Consider the following 22,552-nt stretch of genomic DNA (forward strand, 5'->3'; position numbering starts at 1 on the left):
ATTAATGGTGATGCTTTGGTCAATTTTAATGAAGATCATTGGTGATAGAGAAGCCTTCCTAGAGACTCTCATTGCTCCGCATATTACAAGGTCAATACTGATTAAGTCCAAATTTGAAACTCTGCTACAGAATATTTTTAATATTTAGCTAACTGGTCTTCTGTATCCTAGAACAATCCCAAAACTGCAACATTTTTTATCAGTAAATGCATACAATTAAAGCCAACAATTGCTGTCTCAAGCATTGGCTGACACAACTTGAAATCAAATTAACAAACAAGCCATCTCAGCTTTGATAAACTTAACATTGGTCTAGCTTAACTAATATGTAATAACACGTGTAACATAGAATAACCATAATACATATCTTATTTATTATGTGTCTTCTGTGTTTTTCTTTTTTCTTGAGGATTCTTTTACTATATATTTTGGAGAGGAAAAATCAAAATTTTTATTTTTGAGAAAATTAAAAATGATATATCACATACTCAACATCTTATGTTTTAATTAAAGCTTTGTAAATGACAAGAAAATGGGGGCAGAATTATGGAGGGGAATGACAGGAATTTCCTAAAAACAAGGAGCTAAGCTTACAGAATATTGAAATAGCACTAACCTCTTTCCATCTCCACATCCCTTGACAGTGTGTCGGTCAATATTCAATAAAGCGTACACTCAAAATCACTGTAGGTGCTTTGAGCAGAAAGGTATTGAATAGAGGAAATTGGGTCCTGACAACAATTTTTGAATGGCTGGTGTAGACGGCTCTAGGTTGAGTCTTTAATGACGATTCCGGCCGTGCGAGGTGGCTCACGCCTGTAATCCCAGCACTCTGGGAGGCCGAGGAGGGAGGATCGCTCGAGGTCAGGAGTTTGAGACCAGCATGAGCAAGAGCGAGACCCCGTCTCTACTAAAAATAGAAAGAAAATTAGCTGGACAACTAAAAATATATAGAAAAAATTAGCCAGGCATGGTGGCGCATGTCTGTACTCCCAGCTACCCGGGAGTACAGATCTCTGACAATAACTTCATATCTAGGTGCCCTCGAGAGGGAATGCTGGGAGCAATTGAAGGTATAGCTCTTAACTGGCAGTTCAGAATTTGATGACCAATATTTTAAGGGAGTTTCTTTTGTATTTGGCAGCAGTATTTCCCTTTTACTCTGTCTCACAGATGAGAATTATTTGACCTTCACTTTTTCTCTAATCCCTACACCTTATTCTTCCTCCATTCTCAAAGGTCTCCCAAATCTAAGAAACCCTAAAGTGATCCCTGAAAGAAACATTGGAAGGCCTTTCATCTGATTTGAAATGGGAGAATCATTTAACTTAGTTTCAAGCTCTTTGGAAACTTGGACAGGTTACTAAACTTAATACTAGGCTGGGTGCGGTGGCTCACGTCTGTAATCTTAGCACTCTGGGAGGCCGAGGCAGGAGGATCATTTGAGCTCAGCAGTTCGAAACCAGCCTGAGCAAGAGCAAGACCCCGTCTCTACCAAAAATAGAAAAATTAGCTGGGCATGGTGGTTGTGCACCTGTAGTCCCAGCTACTCGGGAGGCTGAGGCAAAGAGGATTGCTTGAGCCCCGGAGTTTGAGGTTGCTGTGAGCTCACTCTACCCAGGGTGACGGAGTGAAACTCTGTCTCAAAAAAAGAGAGCATTCTCTTTCCAGTTGTCGCCTTTGTCCGGACCTGATGTCAACTTGGTGGCACCAAAGAAGATACATGAAGATACTGTGACTTCTATCCCTGCATTTCCCACAAGGTAAATATGGATCAACTAAATTAGAATGCAAGAAAAAAATGGTTTCATTTTGAGTCAGAGTCCTAAGTGAAATAAATAAATAAACAAACAAACAAACAAATAAAACAAAGAAAAAAATGATTTCACCTACTTAACATTTGTTTTTCAGTTTATAAATCTCTAGAACTGCGGAAACAGCTTTGTAATCCTGGGGTGATACGGTGGTTTGCGTCAGAACTCCTTGGTGCAAACAGAGTAGGTGCCTGAGTCCTCGTCTCTTAAGAAACATGAATCAAGGGTGCTTTATATTGGCTGGGCGTGGTGGCTCACGCCTGTCATCCCAGCACTCTGGGAGGCCGAGGCGGGAGGATCGCTCGAGGTCAGGAGTTCGAGACCAGCCTGAGCAAGAGCGAGACCCCGTCTCTACTAAAAATAGAAAGAAATTATATGGACAGCTAAAAATATATATAGAAAAAATTAGCCGGGCATGGTGGCGCATGCCTGTAGTCCCAGCTACTCGGGAGGCTGAGGCAGGAGGATCCCTTGAGCTCAGGAGTTTGAGGTTGCTGTGAGCTAGGCTGACGCCACGGCACTCACTCTAGCCCGGGCAACAGAGTGAGACTCTGTCTCACAAAAAAAAAAAAAAAAAAAAAAAAATGGGGTGCTGTATATATCTGGACCAATAGCACCCTCTATGGTGTGGGTAATGAATGAAGGCCGGCTCTGCGTTCATTACATTTGCTGCATTTAAATTAGGACTTCTTGGACCAGCTCAGGGATTCTGAACTTACTGCAAGGGGCTCTTACTCATATATGCTCACTATAGACTGAAAGAGTAACATGCACCATACACGTATGCATTGTTATCTTCTACATGTATGAAGATGCCACTGTAATGGATAAACTACAGAAGTGCCTGTCACCGAATTCAGAGTGGCTGTTTCACTGCACAGGGCTACATCACGGAGGACAGCCTTTGGAGTCAAACAGACTGGATAAGCAATCTAACCTGGTCATTTAGTAAATCTTTAAGTTCCACTTTCTTCATCTATAAAACGGAAATAGTAAGATTTATCACACAGAATTGTTACAAGAATTAAATGAGAATGAAATGCTTGGCCTATAGCAGATCCTCAATAAACGATATCTATTATTATTATTTCCGTCAACATGTATTTTCTTTGTCAACTGATAGTCTCATGTGGGAGTCTATTTGGGTCTTTTTCTCATCCATCTATTGGGATGGTGCGAATTTCTTATCTATTTGTAGATGCTTTCCATTTATTCAAGACATCAATACTCTGTCAGGTGTGTTGTAAACATCTTACTCTCTAGCAAAACTTTCCTAGCCTCTAGGAAGCCAATTTTGTAGACATCATGTTCCCAGAAATAGAATCGAATGGAGAAACTAGTTCAGAGCAAAAGAAATGCATGTAAATTAATAAGGAAAAACTCTTTCTAAATATCCAGTGGGTTAGTGCTCCCTGACAGTAAGAAGAGGCAACAAAGAGGAAAAAAATGTAGACTCTTTTAATTGGATTCACCCTGTTGAACAGTCTAAAGTTAAGACGAATGTCTCTTTTTGGCTTAAAATGGATATACTCTCTGGCCTAGGGCTCGGAGGAGAAGAGTCAAGTGTGATGGCTAAAAAAAATGGGCCTAGGGTGTCTGGGTTTAAATTTTGAATTTACAACTAATAAGTTGAGAGGCCTCGGGCAGACTACTTAACATTAGTGTGTTCAGCTTCTCACCTACAACTGGGACCGGCAATAGATTAATATATAAGTAGGTGTCAAGCAAAGATGGCTGCCGGGGACTCATGATCAGTGTAGTGGGTTGAATAGAGTCCCCCCCGCACCCCAAATTCATGCCCACCTGGAACCTCAGAATGTGACCTTATTTGGAATAAGAGTCTTTGCAGATATAATTAAGGCAGGGATCCAGGTGAGACGATACTAGATTAGGGTGGGCTCTGAATCCAATGTGAGTGAGTTTAGATGAGATAGAAAAATGGAGGACCCATAGACACGGGAGAAGGTAAGGTGAAGATGGAGGCAGAGTTTGGAGGGATGTGTCTAGGAGCCTAGGAATGCCCAAGATTGCCAGCAACCACCGGAAGCTAGGAGAGAGGTACAGGGTGATTTCTCCCTCAGGGCCTCCAGATAGAACGAACCATCATGACACCTTGATTTTGGACACTGAGCTTCCAGAATGAGAGAAAAATATTTGTTATTTTAAGCCACCAAGGTTGTGGTGATTTGTTATGGCGGCCCTGGGAAACTGCGAAGTCACTGTCAGGAAGTCATTGTCTCCTGCGGGGGCCAGGATGAGCTAAAGTTCACAAGAACTTTGATAACAAGGCCTTTAAGAGTTGAGGCAAGAGAGAGAAATCATCTCTCTGAACAGGAAAGTCCGCAAGTAGGCAGTGGCTAAGTACCCTAAGAGGAGACTGAATTTGACAGGCAGAAATGGGTTTGCAGAGGTGGCAAGACTTAAGACATTCAGAGGATGTCAACTGGCCCAGTTTAGCTGCAGTCTGCCTACAGAAAGCAGCCTGGAGAAGCAGGTTGCTGTTAGAAGGTTCCAGAAACGATGTGTGTGTACATTAACATATTTGTATGCCACAGAAATTTTGGGCTGGTATCAAGATCCTCCAGCCTCCTATTGTTATTTTATATAGAGAGAAGGAAATTAAAGGATCAATTTGCTTTCCCCAAGGTCAGATAGCTAAGTCTGTAAACAAGCCAGGATGAAAAGTCTGGATGTTTCTGTTTATTACTCAAGTCATCTTCGCAGTAAATCTTTTAAATACTCCTTCTCCTCTGGCCTAAATTTTTAAAAATTTTACTGCTAAATATAAATGAACTGTTACTTTTTGAGCTCCAGTTATTTATATTCAATATTAGCTACTTATCTGGTTATAGCTTAGACCCACACACAATAAATCTTTTCATGAAAATTCTTAGTGGTGTTGCTGGGCACCGTCCCAACATTCGCTTCCTTCTTTCCTAACCTTAGTGTACGCCTTGCGAGTCTGGAAAGATCACCATTTTAAATGTTTGATTTCCTATACTACGTTACATAGTAAGTGTTTCAGTATGGAAAATTATAAATAGAAAACGGACCCATTATCTCACTGCTCAGCTAATTCTTTCTGACTTTTTCTTTTTTGAAATAAAATACCCGGTAAGAAAATTCAAGTACTACAGAAAAATAAACAGTGGACACAGTAAGTAGAAACTCTCCTTAGTTGGCTCTGAGGTCTTTCCCAAACTCTCTCTCTCTCTATATATATATATATATCACCAATGCATTCTTCTGTGTCTTTGCAGAAAAAAAAAGTTATGTACAATGTAGATTTTTTTTCTTATTGTAACACTACACACGTCACGTGCCTTGCTTTTTAATTTTTCCTTCAACATATATCAGAAACTCTTTTGATATTGCAACGTATAGAATAATTTCATTCTGAAAAACTTTATTCTACTCCATTATAAGGGTGTGCTACCATTTCTTTAACCTCCTCCCTATTACTTCCAGTTTTTTTTAAATGAAAAACAGTGCTGAATATCTTTTTTTTTTTTTTAATTTTTTTCTATTTGCCAGGGGCCATGCTAATCTTCTCTGTATTGTTCCAATTTTAGTATAGGTGCTGCCGAAGTGAGCACAGTGCTGAATACCTTCTACATAGATCTAGAATGTTTTTGTGAGTATATTCATAGAGTAAACACCTAGTCGTAGAATTACTAGGAATTATCATGCTACTCCCCATTTTAACATCCTTTTATCATCTTCCCCCACCCCACTGCCATTAGAATAAAGTCCAAATACCTTATCTTGGTTACCAGGCCAAGACCTGGTCCCTGCCCATCTCTCCAGCCTAATTTTCTATCAGTTACTCTTGAGTTAGGGCCTGAAGCCACTCCAGCCTTTTGTCCTTAATCTTGCAGACTCATCTGTACGTTGGGGCCTTTGGACTTGCTCTTTCTTCTTTGTAACACTTTGATAGCTGTGGCTATCTTTTTGTAAAGTCTTCCAGGTTTAAATGAGCACTCCTGGTCCTACTTATCTTGCTGTTTAACTGTAAACCTAGATTTCATTCTCTAAGAAATTATTTTGCCTGCCCCTCTGGAATATGAGCTCCAAGCGAGCAAGAGCCCTGTTTGTCTTGTTCCGCTTTGAGTCCCAAGAGCTCAGATGAATCAGTACTCAAGGAATATCTGGTGAATGAATGGTGTAGATTTAAAATTATCAAATATGCTGGCTCCCTGTAGTCTCAGCTACTGAGGAAGTTGAGGCAGGAGGCTCCTTTGAGCCCAGGAATTCAAGTCCAGTTTGGCCAATATAGGGAGACTGGTCTCTAAAAAAAAAAAACAAATAATAAAAATATAGGCTGAGTGTGATGGTTTAGGCCTGTAATCCCAGCACTTTGGGAGGCCAAGGCTAGAGGATCACTTGAGTCCAAGAGTTCGAGACCAGCCTGAGCAACATAGTGAGACCCTATCTCCAAAAAAATTGGCCAGGCTTGTCCCACACCTGTAGTCCCAGCTATGAACCCAGAGGTTGGAGTGAGCTGAACTGAGCTATGATCATGCCGTGGCATTCCAGCCTAGGCAACAGAGCAAGACCCTGTCTCTAAACGTAAATGAATAAATGGATGGATGAATAAAAAAATAAAATTATCATGCAGGCTGTCAAATTGCTTTCCAGATGGAGTCACAGTGACTGTTTTGAATATCCTCTTCAGCACTTAGTACTACCCAGCATTTATTTCCATCATAATTGTCCTCTTTAAAAGTCAAGAAATCGGGACTTATCACCCATTTTGGAGTAATGTTTCTTAACACATGGTTAAACTGAAGCCTTTTTTAGACAAAAATAAGTCTCATCCTTGCAACCTTTCCTGGATTTTTTTCCACTCTTGATTACTTTCTCACTTCTCTGTTTTGTTTTTCATTTATTTAATCAACCATTCGCTTTCCAAATATTGATTGCTCACACTGCCAGGCCCTCTGGAGCAATTCTCTCTCATTTGGTCACACCCACCTTCCAGCACAATGCTGCCAAGTATTCTAGCCTGGCCCTTACCTTCAAATTCCTTCAGACTTGCACTGCAGAAGTTTCTAGAACAGCAACCTTTAGCCAGAGAGACGACAGAACATAGGTAGACGTTTTGGGAGCATCAACTTATATATAATTTGCTGATCATCAATCAGTCTAGCCCTTGGATTTATGTGATATTGTACTGGATTTTTAAAACTTTTTCTCTTTCTTTATCACCCTTTCTTTCTTCTTTACAGAGACGTTTCTCCCAGTTCCCACTTTGCAGGGGTTACAGGCACCTAATCAATGAAAATACCTTCTCTGTAGACTATGGGGGAGATGCTCCCAGAAAGGGAATTTTCTTTCCGGTCCTAATGTCCACCTAATTTGAAAAGCACGTGTTCCTTATTATTTTTGTAAGTTTCCAGCGACATCATTAGAGACCTCAATGACTCATATTTCATTTTTCTTACCTTTGTTGGGGGGGGGTTGGCAAACGCCACGTGCCTACTAGGAAGCTGAGGTTAAAACAGCGCTGCTGTGAGGCTGGTGGTTCGATAGGGTGAACATTACATCCAGCTGTCTCCTCCACCATTCTGCTGTTCTACCTCCAAGTGCAATCAATGAGGCAAAATTCCTCATGCATACAAATAAAGTTTTTGCATTGGACCAGTCGGTCCAGTTCTCCTGTTTGTTCATTTCCTTACCCGCTGTGTCTCTGTTCATTCAAGTCTCCCTTTCCCAGGCCCCAAACCCTCCACCTACCCCTTCTCCCTGCCTTTCCCCTCCACTGGCCTCTCTGGACTTTCCACCATCCTCATCCTCAGCGCCCCTCCCCCCTCCCAGATTGAGGAGCTCCGGGGTCCTCGAGGCCTGGGTTGGTTTGGACCCAAGCTAGAGCCCCGGGGTGAGGGTGGCGTGGTCCTGGAGGCCTGGCGGGGAGATGGGGAGCGCATCCCCTTCGTTTGTGACCTCAACGCAAATTTGCCCAGAGCTCTCTTGCGAGAGAACTGGAAGGTTTCCGTGTTTCCCAATCTTTTGTTGGCCCAGATCTCGGGGTCACGCGCCTCAGGGCTGCGCCCCGTACGCTGCAACTTCATTCAAAGGTCGCGCAAGGCGGCCCAGGAGGCTGGGACTTGGGGGCGGGGGGTGGGGTGGGGGATGTGAGTGACCTCGGGGCCACTTCCTCCTCCTCCTCCTCCGCGTCCTTCCTCCACGCCTCCAGCCACCTTCGCACAAACAACACTGTCCCCAGGGCGGGGAGAGGTCTCGCTCTGGCGCGCGCTCCCTCGCAAAGGGTTAATTTTCCAATCGCACGAGGGGGAGGAGATTTCCCTGTAGACGAGTAAAAAGGGTGATGGACAAACGTGCAGGCACTAAGACCGCAAGGCATTCATTCCCTCCCACGGTGGATGCGGACGCCGGGCGGAGCGGAGCCCCGGAGCGAGGAGCTGGGAGCCGCGGCGCAGTGCTCGGCCCTGGATGTAGCTGAGAGGCCGGGGCAGACCGAGCGCCGGAGCCCGAGCGGCCGGGGCAGACCTGGGGGGCGGGCGGGGGACGCCGACAGGACAGCACTAGAAATCAGGCGCGTTACAGATTATTTTATTTTGTGTAGAGAACACGTAGCGACTCCGAAGATCAGCCCCAATGAACATGTCAGTGTTGACTTTACAAGAATATGAATTCGAAAAGCAGTTCAACGAGAACGAAGCCATCCAGTGGATGCAGGAAAACTGGTAGGTGATGCTTTCGCCTGACACTGTTCCCAGGAGCCCTGCGCGTCCCCCCCTGCACCCCGCCCCGGGGCGCCCTGATGTCGGTCTCGCCGGTGCGCGGGGCCGGCTTCCCGGGTCTCCGGGGCGGGAGGCAAGGGGGCTGCATGGACGCGCTCGGCCGGCGGGTGCCCCTGTGCGAGCCGCGGCTGCACAGGCGTCTTTTATGTAGATTATATAACATAGAAACATATATGTGTGCATGGAGGGGTGTCTGCGCGCCAGGCAAGGCGGGCGAGATGCCCCCGTCCAGAGACCCTACCTTTGCTACCTCCTGGCTTTTCATCTAGATTTGGGTTTTCTTGCGTGGCCTCCCACAGCCGGAGCGTGGAAGGCAGCGCAGGGGGGGACCCCGGCTCCTGCTCCCTTTAACCCTCTCCGGCCCGCCGCCCCCGGCGCTGCTCCTCGCCCTGTCCCCATCCCTCGTGTCCTTCCTTTCTCCTTGCACCTCCCCTGCTTCGCCGCCCTCCTCTGTGCGCCGCTCCCCAGCCGGATGCCCCCTTTCCGGGACCCCCTGTCCCCACGCGGATCCCTTTCCGGTTTCAGCAAGAGACGGAGTGGGAGGGAGCAGAGGAGGGACAATGAGAACTGCAATAAATGAATGAACCCGGGCGAGTGGAGCCACGCCATTATTAAGTTTCTGATTTACGGAAACGCCTTTTGGACACGCTCGCTTGCATTTCGGCGCGCGGCTGCCGCCCGCGGCTCAGGCTCGGACTCCTGGGGGCTCCTCCCCGGGAAAGCTTGCACTCGGGGGGCAATGCCTTTCTCGTTGGCCGCACTCCCTCCGCCAGCCCTCCTGAGAATCCCCGGGTGCGAGGCGATCCAGTGTCACCTTGCAATATTTAACAGCGGCGGGGGTGCTCGTCTCGCGTCTTCCTTGTAGACGGAGCTGTGGCGGAGACACTCCCCTCCGCCTAAGCCCGGCCTGGCGATCGGCGGAGGGCAAGCCCAGCGCACCCCGGCGCGGGCGGTGGCCGGCGGCCTCGGCTGGCTTGAGCTGGGAGGGTCCGGCCGAAGGGGCTCCGGGATCCCGCCCGCCGCGTGCGCGCGCCCCCGCGCCCTCCCTCCCTCCCTCTCATCAATGGGAAACCTGGGACGCTGGCGCGCCGGGGACCCGGAGGGCTGGTGCAGTAGGAGGGGGATGCCGCGGGGCCGGGGCCGGGCGGAGGGGATCAGCTTCCCCTCCTTGGTCCCCCGGAGGCGCCACCGCGGCCCCCGCGTCCTCCCGCGCGGCCGGCGCGTGCCCACCCCGCTGCCCGCGGCCGCCCGGGCCCCCTGGCCGTTCGCGGCGGCAGCCGGGCGGGGCCGGGCCTGCTCGGGGCCGGCTGCGGCGTGGCTGGTGGCGGCGGGCGAGAGGGGGGACGCCGGCCGCTGGGAAGGACGGGAAGTGCGGCGGGCACATGGCGCGCGGGGCTGGTCCCCGCCGGGGCCGCGAGCGCGACGGGAGGGTCCGGAAGGTGTCTGGACCCCGCGGGTCCCGGTCCCGGAGGAGATCAGACTTGGAGAGGCCTCGGCGTTTCGGGGAAGCCGAGCCCCTCGGGCCCCGCCGCCCGGGGTCCCATTTCACACGCACTTCCTCCCCCCGCGCAGGGGGTGGCGCCGGAGGCGGGGAGGGGGCGGTGGCCCGAGCCGGCGGGCGCCGGAGCCGCACAGCTGGCCCGCCTTGGGCCCGGGTCTTCCCCGCAGCTGTTTGTCACCTCCTCTCCCGCGCGGCCCGCGCCCTCTTCCTGCCCCACTGGCCTGTGCGCTCTCCATTTTCTAGTGTCTGCGCTGTCCCCACCGGGCTGCGTCCTGGTCGAACCTGCCTTTCCGGAGTCTGCCGGCCCTGGCGCTGCCGCTGACCCCATTCACTGCCTGCGCCGCCGCGGGTGACACTGTCTCCTTATTCACTTGTTGCCTTTTCTCGGAGGCGGCTTCTCATGGCTGTTCCAGGGGCCACTTCCCGCCTGTCCTCTCCATTCATTGAGTGCGCACTGAGCCGGCCAGGCTCTAGCTCTCAGGGGACCGAAAATGGCAACAATGCGCCAACTATCTTCCATTGAGCGCTGACCAGCTTCCTCCTAGCTCTTTAGCTGACCATGCTTCTAGAAATATTTTCTCCTGGCTTTTATTTTATATACGTGGGTATTTACACATAGGTCTTTTGGGCACAGTTCTTGTGTTACGCCAGTCTGGATTTTTGCAAAGCACCCGGCAGATGCTTGGGAAACCGCTTGTCCGGTCGATGGGTGCCCATTTTATCGCCAGCACTACTGATGAACGCCAGGTTTGACATGCTGGGCCTCCCCCCTGCGTTGTGAATACCGTGTTAGTCCCATCTTGAGATTTTATTTTTTTCCTTTCCTGGCTTCTGCCCTCTTTGTTGATTTCATGTTCTTGGATCGCACACAGGGGTCAGAGAACTCTGCAGGCTGCTCTCCCTGCCTGACCCTCACTGTCTTGCTTTCTTGTTTTTATCCCAGACTTTGTGCATTTCTCCCAAATATCCTGGGAGCCCAATTTTATATATTCTCCTCCCTCCCCCCAAAAACCCTACAGCCAGAAAGTCTTGAACAAGATTTTCCTTCCATTCTCTTGTTTGTTAACTCCCTAACCAAGGCTTTAGACCCTCTGGAGGAAAGGGGAATGGTAGGAAAACACCAAATCGTGAGCTTTTTCCAGACTCATGAACATAATAAAACGGTTTGAAGTAGCTTGTGGAGGAAAAAACTGCAATGTAGTGAAGATTCTTCTCTGTCTTTCAAGAGTTTATTTGTAGTTGTCTTGAAAAAATGTCTTAGTATCAAACAAAACTTCAGAATTTCGGGGTAATTTTTATAACCTTATCTCAAAAATCAGCTGCATTTGGCTTTGGAAGAATTGGGAGGAGCGGGCCAGGAGTGTTTGCCAGTATACTGTCTGCAGTAACTAGCATCATTTAAGAAGACCTAAAATAAGGATGGTTTATTGAACATACCCCATATCCCATACTCGTTAACCATAGCACAAACTAATGGATTGGGACCCCATTTTTGGACTGTTCAGTTGTGTAAACACTAAAAGGTTCACCTGAAGCTAATTTATCAAGTTGATTGCTGCTTTAGTGAACAATTAACCTGATGATACTGATTGACTTCGACATGAAATAAATACTGTGGACTTTTACCTTTTTTAGCACGGTTCCATATATAATAGATTAGAATACCAACTGAGATGCAAAGTAATGAATACATTCCTTTGGCAAATCCCCCTGAGCTTCATCTTGAAACTACATGTCCAGTTAAACATCTCCTGGGTACTATATTATCTGGTAAATGAGAGTTTATTCCGTGAAGTAATAGTAATGCCTGCTTTTACCTGCAAATAGCGTTTTTTAAGTTCCACTTTGACACTGAAAAGCCCTTGCGATTTTTACAGGAAAATAGAGACATTATGTTCTTTCATGAGATGTCTGGCCTTTCCCTGCTGTTCTCAGCAACAGCTGACTTGCGTTAGCAAGTGCTTTTGCTAGTAAGGAGCAAAATCACCTAGTGATCGGTGAGGTGACACAAAATCCCCGGAGTGGGAGGGGAAGCTGGGCTCCGGGGGTGCCGTCTCTTTCCGCCGCCTGCCAGGTCTGTGCTCAAGGTGGCTGCTGGTTGCTCTAGTTGTAATTGTCTGGCCAATGATGATTATCTTCTGATGTCGGCTGACACGGGGCTCACCAATAGGAGAGCGGGAGCCCTGTGCTGACTGCTGCAAGATTCTGTCTGCGAGGTGACGTCTGCAAAGGTCTTGCCCGGGACCTCGTGCAAACCTCCCTCCTCTCCTGGCATGGTTCCCATCTCCAGGCCTTTCAATGCTTTGTATATTTGTCTAACTTTCTCCCCTCTCTGCCTGCGGTGGTGGTTATCAAAGGGTTTTCTTGTTGTTCTATTTTGCATTCTATATTTTAGAGTCTGTAAGATAGTGTAGGAATTTGTAGATTTCAACATGCAGCTGTGGAACTCTTTTTTACACAAATTTGTTTTTTACCAAAGGGGGGGAGAAAATGGAATGAAAGACTTTAAAAAGGGATTGTACCTCTATAGGTTGTTTCTTATATGTGAGGTTTGGAAAGTAACATAGTGTACAATTTCAGGATTAAAGAACATAAAAGAGCGTCATAAACCTCTACTAGTATTTTACTTACAATTAAGAGAGCAACATCATGTTAATGAAACTTTTCAAATGCAGACATAGTATTCAGCTGTTGTTTCCCCCCCCCCCCCCCCCCCCAGTGAAGATTGCTTTCAGTTGCTCCCTGAAATCTTCCTTGTGATCTTCTTGGGTGCATTTGTAAGAAAAATGGCTGGAAGATACACAGTGGGCTGGAGTTTCATTTGATCATTAACATTACAACACATACAAATTTGGTCAGCTCTCTAGGAAAACGCTGTGTTTGTATTTCACTCACGTTCTTTGCTATTTATTTTGGAGAATCACAGTGCATATTAACTTTAGGATTGAAAAATCCTAAATGTGAGAGCCTTTAACATATCACCCAATAACCTCAGAAAGCACTGGGATATAGGTGTCATGTGCATTAGATTAAGAGTGAGAAGGGTGAGAAAATGTATATAGAAGAAAAATGTGATCTATTTTGGTCCTAGAAAATAATGAAAAGTTGTGCTAGAACTTGGATCTGAACTTTCATGTATCTTTTAAGAACTGATAAATATTCGTGCAATCCTTGTTTGTTTAGGATTCCCAAGGATGAAAGCCAACTTAATGCAAATTACTTTATGGTTATATTATCCATGTATATATTTGCGGTAATTATAGATAGTATACGGCGCTAAAATTTGTACGAAAGGGCTTTTGTTAAATTGGAAGTTAAATTTTGTGCTCCCCAGAAGATTACCTGTTGCTTTCCCATTTGATGATAATGATTCTGAAAGTGTCAAGATGCAGCATTGGAATTTAACTACAAAGTCAACCCACTCCATAGCTTTACATACTTTCTTGAAAGAAGAATCTTTCTCCACTTAGATAGTGGAAAAGCTAGGAGGTGAATGGAGACTTAGAAATACTTAGGAGGGTATAAAATTAACTCATTTGTAGCCAACAAAGGAGAATGAAGTGTGGCATGATTCTGGCGATTCAAAAACTCATGTTTGCTTCAGCAATCTGGAATATTTCAGGTCCAGGTATTTTCGAAATGAGTTATCCAGGCATTGTCTTGACTCACTTAATTGTTCAGGTGTGGATACAGGTGAGCTAAACTGTCCTCTAGTGATAGGAACCAGGCATCAGTCCACCAAATTTGCCTCGGCTCTACCGTTGCTTCTTACCTATATTAGTCCGTATATTCAAACCCACCGGCTCCCATTATTTGCTTTCCATTTACCTTTGTTAGGCGAGCTCAGGTATTTCTGTAGAAAAGTTACCTAAGCCACATATATCATTGCATTGATAATCATAGGAGATCTGAGTTAAAATATAACATGGCTTGAATGTAATGTTAAGGCTCCGAACGTCATTCCTTTATTCTGACTGTTTGTATGTGTACACAGGCAGCTGCAAATGTTGGCACAGTTATTCAGATTTCGGAGAATGTTTAAAAAAAACAGCATGTCGTTTCTTTAAAAGTATTACCTGAGAGTAAAGAATTTGTCATTTTAAATTGGTTGTGCAAGAGTCAACCAGATAGGTCATCTAAGTTTAAGCTTAGATGTGTATTTATCGTGACTCATTTCTATATTGAGCATTCATGACTTTTAGTTTTAAGTTTCCTTATTCCTAGTCTACTGGAATGACAAATACTTTTTTTTTTTTTTTTTTGAGACAAGAGTCTCACTCTGTTGCCCGAGTTAGAGTGCCGTGGCGTCAGCCTAGCTCACAGCAACCTCAGACTCCTGGGCTCAAGCGATCCTCCTGCCTCAGCCTCCCGAGTAGCTGGGACTACAGGCTCGCACCACCACGCCTGGCTAATTTTTCTATTTTTAGTAGAGACAGAGTCTCGCCCTTGCTCAGCCTGGTCTCGAACTCCTGACCTCGAGCGATCTACCTGCCTCGGCCTCCCAGAGTGCTAGGATTATAGGCGTGAGCCACCACGCCTGGCCTGGAACATTTCTTATAAAGCTTTAGCTTATGAGATTCTTTCTGTCTGCTTCTCTGTGATATTAACCTCCTACACTCAGTTTGGTTCTAGACTCCGGGAGGTTGTGTTTCACCAGGTGCTGTCTGGAGCCAGGATTTCCCCTGGCAGGTTTTTGGAGCTACTTGTGAACAGCCGCCCACTGTCGATAGTAAAAACAAAATGCGTGGGTTGGGGATATCCTGTTCTTGGAGGTCAGGTCCTATGATGTGAAGCCTTAGAGAGTACCTTTTGTTTGGCTTTATTAGTTTTAAAGCCTCTTCCAGATTCTAAAGTAAGGTATTTATTCTAGGAAAAAGAAATGAAAACAGTAAAAAATAAATGCAGGGGGGGAAAAAAAACACCTTTAATTTGTATCCAAGCAACCACTGTTAATGTCTTGCCGCATTCATCCTTGTTTCCAAGTTTTTAAAATATACTTCAGATCATTCAGTACATAAGAACAACGGGGTTCTCTATTATGTGCCAGGGACTACACCAGACACCTGATGCTTTTTTATTTTATTTTATTTTATTTTTATTTTTTATTTTTTTTTTGAGACAGAGTCTCACTCTGTTGCCCAGGCTAGAGTGAGTGCCATGGCGTCAGCCTAGCTCACAGCAACCTCAAACTCCTGGGCTCAAGCGATCCTCCTGCCTCAGCCTCCCGAGTAGCTGGGACTACAGGCATGCACCACCATGCCCGGCTCATTTTTTCTATATATATTTTTAGCTGTCCATATAATTTCTTTCTATTTTTAGTAGAGATGGGGTCTCGCTCTTGCTCAGGCTGGTCTCGAACTCCTGACCTCGACTGATCCTCCTGCCTCGGCCTTCCATAGTGCTAGGATTACAGGCGTGAGCCACCGCGCCCGGCCTTATTTATTTTATTAATTTATTTTATGAAGACAGGATCTCTTGTTCTGTCTCTGAGATTGGAACTCCTGGGCTCAAGCCATCCTCCCACCTCGGCCTCCCAAGTAGCCAGGATTATAGGCATGGGCCACCACACCCGGCTAGTTTTTGTATTTTTTGCAGGGGGGTGGTCCTTGCTCTTGCTCAGGCTGGTCTCCAACTCCTAGCCTCAAGAGATCTTCCTACTGCAGCTTCCCAAAGTGCTAGGATTACAGGATTGATGCACCGGGCCCAGCCCCATAGTCTTAATTTATATTTATTATTCGAATCCTGGAGAAATTAAAAAATGTTCTTTGTATTTTTTATTCGCTCTTGTGAATTACACGCGCCTGTCCTTTGCCAATTAGCTGATTTGCTTCCCCTTGGGATATATTAAGAATATTAACCATTTGTCTAGCATGATGAGTGCAAACAACGTCTCCAGGGTGACTTCGGTGGCCTCTAATGCACCTTCTGTCGTTGGCAGCAGATCCAGCAACTAGTTCGGTATATGAAATAGAAACGTATTTTCCATCACCGTCTGAATTAATAGGAACAACTGTTTGTCTCTTTGTAAAGAGCCTGTAAGGTCAACAGCCTTAGGAGGAAGGGAGGGAGAAGAGAGAACGAGACAGGCTGTGTCTATTGGATCCATCCAGTAACACGGGTAGAGAGGGATTAGTTTCTTTGATTCCCTGTTAATGTTTGGACTTAGTTATTACTTCCCAGTTTCTCCCAGGTGTGGCGTGAGCCCTCACTGTGGTACTGTTGTGTAGTGGTTAGGCTCGTGGGCTGCAGAGCCAGCGTGGTGGATTCCGGGCCTGATTCCACCAGTAGGAGCCACGTGACCTTGGGCAGGTTAATGAGTTTCTCTCTCCTTCAGCTCCCTCATCTCCGAATTGGAAGAAGACGATATAATAGTATCAGGGATGATGAAGGTACTGATAATGAACTCTGCCCATCTACCTGAGCAGGTTGTGAAGGTTAAATGAGTTATTACACGGTGAGCCCTTTAAAAGAGTACCCGGCACATACACTTATTGTATCACTATTGTCATTTGCGCCATAGACAACGAGACTGACAGATCGGGAGGGCAAAGGGAGGCTGATCGGAATGATAAATCCCTGAGGTGACTCCAGAGGGCCACACGGTCTCGCCTTCCAACAGGACATAAAGAGTCACATGATGCAGGAGCCACGGCAAGGGAGCCACCGAGACAAAGAAAATATGACATCACCTCCGTCCTCAAGCCTGTCATGTGCTTGGAAAGATCCTGGCAGGAGAAAACATCCAGTAATAGAAATGCGGTTTAGTAAGAATCGTGGGGACACAGCTGTGTCGTGAACATTTGGGAACATTTCCAGAAGCTTCTGTCACACGTGACGCAGTGCGACATGCGGGCAGTCAGGCGACAGACACTGATGACTAATTTATTTTCTGCAAAACACCTGAGGTTATCTCCTTTAATAATTTATTCCGCAAAAGTGTATACTCTGTATGTTAGATACACTAGACACACTAAAAGATAAAATTACTCTGTATCCATCAGTGCAATGATGGCGGTGGAAAATTCTGGAGTTACAAACTTGTAAGTTTATGCTTCAAGTGATTCTTCGGCCATTGTTCAAAGATTCTTTTATTTCAGTGATGGAGGCCTGGCTGTAAATGTGACTGAATTGTAGTAAGCCTGTGGGAGAGAAACCTTTCTTTTGTTGAGACAGAGTCTCACTCTGTCACCCAGGCTAGAGTGCCGTGGCGTCAGCCTAGCTCACAGCAACCTCAAACTCCTGAGCTCAAGCGATCCTCCTGTCTCAGCCTCCCAAGTAGCTGGGACTACAGGCATGCACCACCATGCCCGGCTAATTTTTTCTATATATATTTTTAGCTGTCCAGCTAATTTCTTTCTATTTTTAATAGAGATGGGGTCTCGCTATTGCTCAGGCTAGTCTCGAACTCCTGACCTTAAGTGATCCTCCTGCCTCGGCCTCCGAGAGTGCTAGGATTACAGGCGTGAGCCACCGCGCCCTGCCTGGTAGTTGGTTTTGAATTACTATTCTTGCATTCATGTTTGCAAAAAATCTACTTTTTTGAACCTGTATTTTGTGATTGCTGATATTGTGTGTGATCGCCTCTCTTGGTTAGCACTTGCTTCTTCTCCAGTTCTTTGTAATTACTGAATTCCTTTCCCACTGGCAAGAGTGAAGTATGAGGCCAAAAAATGTTTTGAGAAACATGCTCCGTGTCCATGAACCTTAACCAGATACTTGGGTCAGGCTCACCTGCAGAGTTTGCTTTCCCACGAATACACATGCACAGGCTTCAGCTCAGAGATTCACATCTTGCAGGTCTGTGGAGGGACCCAGCCAGGTGTCACTGTGCAATCTTCCCACACATCTTGGGGACAAGCACTGCTCTGTGCGACACTAATTTCATCCCGCATTATTTGGGTCGTTCTCAAGCCATTAATTTCACAAGCTGACCTCTTTCTCAGCTCACCTGGTCTTACTTACCTTTTCATCTACCTGGGCCCAGGACATAAACATAACTCAGCACCCAAGCTAAGGTACTCACCCCTTCCTCTCCTACCTGGAATTCACAAACGAGTCCCGTGGGATGTGGGTCTCAATGCCATCTCTCTCGGTTCATTCTGCTTGATAGTAGCTTCCTTTAGGCCTCCACCCCTAGTTTAGTCTCCGAGATTACTTCCCTGCCTCCCATTCATTGTCTTTCTAGAATGACACGTTCTGATCATGTCACTCCTGTGGTTGGTTCAAAACCTTCAGTGGTTTCCCCATGGCCTATGGACAAATCCAAATTGTTTTGAATGGTTTGAGAGGCCACCCCCAAATCTGGCTCCAAATTCTCCCTTCCTTGTGTTGCCTTCCGAAGCCAGCCTCATCCTTCACCTACTTCTTCAAATCTGAATTCCAAAGCCTTTCTCCTCTCCACCCATCAGAATCCATTGTCCCTTGTTTTGTGATGTGCTGGCACTTGGTTCTTAAATGGACAAGTATTTTCTCCAAAATCAGTGCTTCCCGTGGAATTTGGCATATGGTGACATTCAGTGTATGTTGGATGGACGAATGCGTGTGTGCGTGGATACCCAAGGCTGTTCATTCACTTCTAAATGCATCTCGGTGCATTAGCCTGTACATCTTTCTCTTTCCTTAAATGAGTCATGAGAGACTCTATTTAAGGAGCCAGTGGTTTTTTTTGAGACAGAGTCTCGCTCTGTCACCCGGGCTAGAGTACCATGGCGCCAGCCTAGCTCACAGCAACCTCAAACTCCTGGGCTCAAGCGATCCTCCTGCCTCAGCCTCCCGAGTAGCTGGGACTATAGGCATGCGCCACCATGCCCGGCTAATTTTTTCTATATATTTTTAGCTGTCCAGATCATCTCTTTCTATTTTTAGTAGGGTTGGGGTCTCGCTCTTGCTCAGGCTGGTCTCGAACTCCTGACCTCCAGCGATCCTCCCGCCTCGGCCTCCCAGAGTGCTAGGATTACAGGCGTGAGCCACTGCGCCCGGCCAAAGGAGCCAGTGTTTTAACGCTTATTTTATTCTCTTTCATCTTATTTTTAACAGGAAAAAAAACATTAATTTAACGTGACTAATTCTTGGTGAATTCATGCTAATTGTTGGAGGGGGGAAAACTGGAAGAAAATAATATCAAAAGTGGTAAAAAGTAGTTGTGTAAAGGTGGTAAAATGATGGTTATTATTTTCCTGCTGTGCCAGTTTACTATAATCGGTTTATAGTAGCGTCCCGGGGCTGCGTGGGTGGTATGATTATGCACGCAGTCTTTTCCGGGGTTTTTTTTTTTTTTTTGGTGTTTTTTTTTTGTTTGTTTGTTTGTTTTTGTTTTTTCTTTTTTTTTGCATTAACTATAATGTACTTACTGTTTAAAGAGAAATCTCATTTTATAAAGGTATGTACAATATCTGGCGTCAGGTCACTTTAAAAAATACTTCCGCATTTTAAAATAAACATGAAGCAATACAATTAAATGTCAAGGCATTTTGTGAGGACATTGGGCTGCACATTCTAACTCCAGGTGAATATGCTTTCTCAGGTCAAGGTAGAAATGAGCCACAGTGTTGATGTCATAAGAGACCTCTTTCTCTTTCTGCAATAATAAGTTAGACAGTTTGATTAGTTTTTAGTAGGAAAAGGTCATGCTTTTTAAAGGGAAGGTGATAAAAGACATTAACTTTGACATTGCAACTTTTATGCCTAGGCTCAGGAATGCATCTAACGGGGCAAGGTTCCCTGTGGGCAGGAGTCATCTAATCTAATAGAGATAAAAGATTGAACATAAACCTGTCCCTAGAGTGGAAAAAATGAATAGAATAATTGGCTCAGGGACCTTGTGGCACCTGGAAACAGATGTCGCAGGCAAACGAGAATACATCGTTAACAAATGTATCTGGTACTGCAGAACGCCTAGGAGCTAGAAGGCTTTCGTCACGCTCTGAAATGAAGGTTCTAAGGGGCCCGTCTGCCTCGTCCAGAGGCCAGGCTCGGAGCATCCGGAGAACCTGGCGTGTTTGATCTGTAGGAAGCCCCAGGGTCTGCTTGGGAGCAGTGTGACAGTGCTCTTCACAGGGACCCTCTGTGGAGCAGATCTTATTGGTCCTGGGCATTGCTTTGGACTCTGCTTCTTCTGGACATCCTCTTGGAGAGGAGAGAGAGATTGCCTTTGAGTACACAGAAAGTAGGTTTTTTTGTTTTGTTTTGTTTTGTTACATTTTAATTCCCCTGTAGTTGACCAAGGTAGTGAGAAGCCAGGGAGTTAGCCTAGATCCAGGAAGACCTGCCCCTTCATCCCCATCTTTTATCGTGCATTGTCTCTGTCATTAGAGGTCAGGGGAGAATGGTTCACGTAGCCCCAGCTACTTGGGAGGTTGAGGTGGGAGGATTCCTTAAGTCCAGGAGTTCGAGTCCAGCCTGAGCAACACAGTGACACCCCTGTCTCTAAAAAAAGAAAAAAATAATATGGTATATATTTAAAAAGAAACTCTCTGTAAACGAGTCAGTGATGATCTTTTGGTTCTATCCTTTCTCTAAATTTAGACAAAATTCTATTCTTTCTTTTTTTAAAAATTTTTTTTTTTTTTTTTTGAAAGAGTCTCACTCTGTTGCCCGGGCTAGAGTGCCGTGGCGTCAGCCTCGCTCACAGCAACCTCCAACTCCTGGGCTCCAGCGATCCTCCTGCCTCAGCCTCCCGAGTGGCTGGGACTACAGGCATGTGCCACCATGCCCGGCTAATTTTTTCTCTCTATATTTTTAGCTGTCCGTATAATTTCTTTCTATTTTTAGTAGAGAGGGGGTCTCGCTCTTGCTCAAACTCCTGAGTTCAAACGATCCACCCACCTTGGCCTCCCAGAGTGCTAGGATTACAGGCATGAGCCACCGTGCCCGGCCCAAAATTCTTTTCTTAAGTTATAGACAACTTAAATAAGTATCATTTCTGGATGCAAGTAGAAAAAGTGTAGATAAGAACTATCCTAGAGAAGGGCAGGGCATGGTGGCTCAGCCCTGTGATCCTGGCACTTTGGGAGGCCGAGGTGGAAGGATGGCTTGAGGCCAGGAGTTGGTGACCACAGCCTGGGCAACATATCAAAACCTCGTCTCTATAAGAATAAAAAAATGCAGCCAGGCATGGTGCCGTGTGCCTGTAGTCCCAGCTACTCGAGAGGCTGAGGTGGGAGGATCCCTTGAGCCCAGGAGTTTGAGGTTACAGTGAGCCATGATTGTGCCACTGCACCTCACCCTGGGGGAGAGAATGAGACTCTCTCAGAAAAAAAAAAAAAAGAAAAAAAAAATAATTAGAAATATCCTAGAGCAGCAAAAAAGGAAATAATAAATACTAAGGAATGTTACTATTAGCATAGTTAAATACTGATAATTGATAGGCAAACTAAATTAGCATAATTGATGTTTTAGGTGTGTTAAACTTGATTTGTCTAAAATTATTATTGTTAAAATACTGTTCCTTCATGATAATTTTTCTTGAAGTAAATTCACTCAATCTGTTCAGCATTTATGATTTTCTTCTATAACATCAGAAAAAAAGGCCCATTTCTCTCCTTTCAGGTATTTTTTTTTAAAGAAAGCTTTGTGTTATAGAAATTTAGTTTTAAAAAATTTTTGAAATTAAGCACCCCAAAATAACAGCATAAGAAATTTCTACATAGTGTCATGCTCGACAGCCACATGTTTATGTCTGTGTGATAGCAAAATTACAATTTACTAAGCTTAAAATGATCTGACCAGAGCCATGTCTGTGAATACGTAGATGTAGTTTCTTTCAATAAAGAGGACAGCGAGGGCTATATAGATGCATATTTGGCTTTTTAAACCATTAAAACAAGAATCTTCACATTAATAAATATTTATATTTATTTTGAAAATAAACTTCAATTTTAATGCTACCTAATGTGACTATTTGGTAATTTGAAAATCAGTCTTTATTAGTAATTGGGCTTGTTCTTTTTAAGTCCAGCAAATGTTAATTCTAACATTTAGTTCTCCTGGTACAGGGAGAAGAGATAAACATATTGTAACTGCTGTCTGGGACTTAGATTGTGGGTGTTATTTCATCTGGATAATTCAGGCAAACCTGAGATTTTGTTTTTGTTTTGGATTTTCATTACATTGTTTTATCAGTTAAATTACATGTATCCGGAGGCCTAGAACTATGGAGCTAGCAATACATATATCTTTTTTTCCTTAAGATGGAGAAGAGTACTAGGATTCCTTTTGATAAAGCGAAGATATGTACTGTTGGCAGAAACATTTTTAAAAGGAATAAACTTCTGTCCGCTGTAGTCCCTTCTGCTTTTCATGGATAGCCTGGAGCGAGTGATTTTAATACATGGTAGAAAATTTAGAAAACATGAGTAAGCAAAAGGAAGAAAATAAATGTCACCCTGAGATCAACACTAGCATTGTGGAGCACATCTTGTAAAACTTTCCTTCTATGCTTCTTTCTGTTTTTCTTTTTAACAAAAATGTTATCA

The 22,552-nt window shown here is 45.2% G+C and overlaps 1 protein-coding gene and 1 pseudogene across 1 annotated transcript in view; one reads left to right on the forward strand and one right to left on the reverse strand.

Moving 5' to 3' along the window:
- Positions 1-5,296: 5,296 nt before the first annotated feature.
- Positions 5,297-5,410, reverse strand: LOC138375535 (U6 spliceosomal RNA; annotated as a pseudogene).
- A 2,648-nt stretch (positions 5,411-8,058) lies between these two features.
- Positions 8,059-22,552, forward strand: part of ELOVL6 (ELOVL fatty acid elongase 6) — a 92,004-nt gene continuing 77,510 nt past the window's right edge. Inside the window, exon 1 of the mRNA XM_069459205.1 lies at positions 8,059-8,521. Coding sequence (XP_069315306.1) covers positions 8,433-8,521 — 89 coding nt within the window. The 5' untranslated portion in view covers positions 8,059-8,432. The remainder of the gene's footprint in view (positions 8,522-22,552) is intronic.

This window comes from Eulemur rufifrons, chromosome 26, assembly GCF_041146395.1.
Source record: "Eulemur rufifrons isolate Redbay chromosome 26, OSU_ERuf_1, whole genome shotgun sequence".
Taxonomy (NCBI): Eukaryota; Metazoa; Chordata; class Mammalia; order Primates; family Lemuridae; genus Eulemur; species Eulemur rufifrons.